Genomic DNA, 4,163 nt, shown 5'->3' with positions numbered 1-4,163 from the left:
ACCTTTTTTTTTTCAAAAAGAATATAATTTCAAGCTCATATATAACGAAAATGAAAAATAATTTTTCAATTTTTTTTGCACCATTTAAAAGATCTTAATGAGATCTATCAAACAAGATCCATATTAGTAAGAATATTATTTGCTTAAACACATGATTTTTCAACTTGAAATTACCTTCTTTTTCAAAAAGAAGGTTAAGTAAGAAAGTGAAACGCCCCTCAGAGCACATTTATCTTTTTGCGTGACTAGATTTTCATGACATCAAAATCCATATATATCTGATATCGATAAACGGATTAGCAGAATACATTTTATCTTTTTCACGATTTAATGTTGTTAACCTTATAGAACAAGTCAAAAATAATATCAATGCCAGAATTTATATTTATTGAATGTCCGTAAATGTATGCTGTTTTTAAACTGGGGTAAATATTACAAGCATCAATTTACAGGTGAAAGAAGAAACTAAAACAAAGATTACGAGCAACATATCACCAAAGCGACTTGTGGAAGAGAGGAACCCTCTCGCTTATGGTTCAAAATAATTTCAATAGAAACATCCCAAACAGGTTAACGAACTTGACCCTGAAAGCTTCATATATTGGATTTGTGGACAACGGAATTCCAAGATGGGTTCCGAGGAAGGAAAGTGTCCTGCCAGTAGAAAAGAGTGCATCAATTAAGCAATACAAAACAACACACTACAAAAGGAACAAGGGCACGATCCAGCTACGAAGGGTTGAGACTAACATAGACATGGTGAAGCTTATTCACATGAAGCAAAAAATATAAGAGTAAAAAGAATGAAGAATCAGCTATGACATTGATCAATCTACAGCAAAATAGAAGCCAGAATAAACAAGAGTAACCCAGATCTTTATTGGTTTTTGAGAAACACATACGAGCTAACCTTTATGTGGTTTTTGCCTAATATCGAGATAACAATGTGAATGTTCACTTTCCTAAGAATAAGTTCCCAGACTATCTGGTTTCTTGTCGTCTAAACTTCTGCAAAGAGGAGAGGAAACTAACCCTGACAAACTTGAGAAGCCTGTAGCTATGCATCGCAATTGCCATGAGCAAGACAAAGTGTCAGACAAAAAACCAAATCCAAAATTATATCTTATACCAATTCATTATTCAAATTACACCAAAAGGATGGCCTTGACAGATCCCCTTATGGTGATTTCAATGCATGAAGTAAATGATAGTAAACGATTTTTTATCTTTTCTGCTAGGAATTAGGGGTGTATTATCCTGTAACACTAGGACGGCACATTGTCCAATTCTTTACTGGGGTACTAAATGGACAGATATTCCACCCTTGTCCAATTTGGCTCTCAATCCCGCGTGCTAGGAACGCCGGGCTATGAAAAAGGGGGAACATGTGATCCCACCCATTAGTCCCACCTCTATTATCATGGAATCAAACATGCCCTAACTACGCAGAGTCTTAATGCCAGCCTCCCTTGGCATTCTTGATCAGAAATCAGAATTGACTTTGCATGTTCATACCCGTGACCGATGCATAAACCGAATAGTAAAACGTACCAAATATGTTTCTTCCATACCGGGAACGTATTTTGTTGTACCCGTGAACCGTACCACAACCTTGTACTTGTATGACAACATTTTCAGAGTACTAGTGCTCCATAGCTTATGAGTGGGAGTGAATGAAATCTCTTCTTTCATTGTACCAAATAAGATACCAATTCTCTCTGACAGACTCTGATATAGATCTTTGAAAAAGATTATACTTGAACATAAAAAGTTGAAATGTTCAATCTTGCTCAAAGTAAGATCTATAGATGAAACCAAAATTGCATTCCTTTCCCACAAAAATATGGCTCTATTTAGTAGTGCACCAGAAGAGGACACGCATGGGCAAACTTATCTGTCATGAAATAGCTAGTTTACCGCCCCAATTCATGAATCCATTCTGTTATGATTAACTTCCATTGGAGTCAAAACAATCTTTTGTAGATAATTCCGAACTACAAACAATCCAATTGAATAAGCCAATAACATGAGTCATTGAGTCCTTGACCTCGGCCCTCAGAATATCCGGACAAAAAGTACCAGAAGCACATCAATACAATGGAGTTCAAACAGACCAAAAATCAATATCATATGAATGCCCAAGGGAAAAGACAATCAGGAAATTTTTTTTGCAGCAACTGCAAACAACACAGCATGGCCTGGTAAAGAAACTAAGAAACCCCAAAAATTTAAGCTAATCAATGAAAACTTATAAAGAAAACAGTACATGTTACAGAGAGAGAGAGAGAGAGAGAGAGAGAGAGAGAGAGAGAGAACACCAATGCACTGCCCTTAAAAGAACCCCAGAATTCCAGCGAGCAAATGAGCAAAACCCACGAAGAAAGCCTTACATACGGGTCAACTTACATTCAAAATCGAAAAAACCTTCTTTACTTGAATGCCTTCCCGCAGGGGCGGTCCCAAGGAGGACCGGCCCCTGCATAACTCCAAATAGTCTCCCTTATTATATTAATTATTAGGTTAATTAAGAAAAATCGGGGTAAAAATCCCTAAATTTCAAAGCCCATAAAGAAAACACAACACTATTCCAGTAAGAAATTCAGCAAAACCCATGAAGCAAAAATTATCACGCACATAGAGAGAATCTTATAGAAACCCCAAAATTGAGCAAAACCCAGGAAGCAAAACCTAATTATACAGGTTGGGGGTTAGAAAATGCTTACAGAGACGTAAGAGCAGGTGGGTATGACGGACATGGAATGGGATTGGGCGTGAGTGAAGGCGGAGACGCAGAGGAGAGAGGCCAGGCCCAGTCCTCGCTTGGTGGAAGGGACGTAAGTGTGAACTATGTCCATCACTTTCCCACCGCCTCTCACCACGTACTCCGCGTACGCCTGTTTGTCCTCCGTTTCGAACCTCTGACCCCTCTCGTTCCACACTATCTTCGGCGCTTCAGCCCCTCCTCCGCTCACCGACGTTGTTTCCATCTCTCTCTCTCTCTCTCTCTCTCTCCTAATTCTGTTTATGCACCCTAGAAACAGACGCGGTATAAAAATGGGGGGAAATTGATGATTAAATTGGTAAAGAAAGCACAAACCTGTTTTAAAAAAGAGAAAGCTATACCATACGGGGAATACCGAGCCGAGCCGTTCACGAGATTTGGCTTGAGAGGAGCTGGAGTTGTATTTTAGTAAAAAAAATTCTTAGTGTTATTCGAGCTAGGGTTGCAAATGAGTTGAACCATTCACGAGACTTGGCTTGAGAGGAGCTCGTTCAAACTTGACTCACTATGAAAATGAACGAGCTCGAGCCAAATCAATGCGCTAGTTAAACTAACGAGCCGAGCCCAAGCTACTAATTGCTTGGCTCGAATGAGCTCACGGGTTGATAGATATACAAAATGTTGACTAGTTAATGCTTACAGTTGCCAAGAGGAGGGAGCGACTAACACATGTGCGTACTTGAGAGGCACGAATTTCGAGCACATATAGATCGAGACATATAAAAAATGAGATCAGTAAATTTTTATTTACTACAAAGTAAATCTTTGTGAGATCATCAATAGAGTAGTACCAAGAGCATCTTTAGAGTGTGTGTGTGTGAGTATATATACCGAATTAGTGTAGCTATCCTTCCTCTTGACATAGCAACGCGATTTTAATCAATAGCGAGATATCGTTTTAGATTGACTAGTCACAAGTAAAGGAAGAAAGAAATTATCTATGTGAATCAAGATCCTCTACCATGACCCGATGACATGAGGCAGACACTAAATAGGATTCACTGTGTTTTCATTTCACGGATTAGGCAATTTATTTTGGAAGTTTTGCTATGCATTTTATTCATTTCAAAACTGGAATGACCGGACGTAGATACTTATTGAACGAATCATCTTTATCTTCAAAGCAAAGACGGTTTATTTTTGACTGTTTCTTACTCTTTAAATAAACATGGTAAATGTGCGGAATGAATCTCCCCCCCTCTACACAGTCACAAATTTGAATATGCTTGCAGTAGCAATTTTTTCCAGTTCAGTAGCTACCTCGCAATTCAAAATACTATTACGTTGAATGAGTTTTTTTATTATTAGAAATTAGAAAGCCTTACAAACATCTACAAAGAAGATTCAAAATAGAAATAGAGGAAAGAGAGAGAAAAAATTC

At 38.1% G+C, this 4,163-nt stretch overlaps 1 protein-coding gene across 1 annotated transcript; it reads right to left on the bottom strand.

Moving 5' to 3' along the window:
• Nucleotides 1-361: 361 nt before the first annotated feature.
• Nucleotides 362-3,074, bottom strand: LOC131307567 (acetyltransferase At1g77540). Its single transcript, XM_058334137.1, has 2 exons — nucleotides 2,724-3,074; nucleotides 362-654 (listed from the first exon to the last, which is right to left on the bottom strand). Exons 1-2 carry the CDS (start codon nucleotides 2,985-2,987, stop codon nucleotides 595-597), a joined length of 324 nt encoding a protein of 107 aa, XP_058190120.1. The 5' UTR covers nucleotides 2,988-3,074; the 3' UTR covers nucleotides 362-594.
• Between the last annotated feature and the right edge of the window lie 1,089 nt (nucleotides 3,075-4,163).

The sequence above is a fragment of the Rhododendron vialii genome, chromosome 11a, assembly GCF_030253575.1.
Source record: "Rhododendron vialii isolate Sample 1 chromosome 11a, ASM3025357v1".
Lineage (NCBI taxonomy): Eukaryota > Viridiplantae > Streptophyta > Magnoliopsida > Ericales > Ericaceae > Rhododendron > Rhododendron vialii.
The sequence above is the reverse complement of the archived record's forward strand: the minus strand, read 5'-3'. Positions and strand labels throughout refer to the sequence as shown.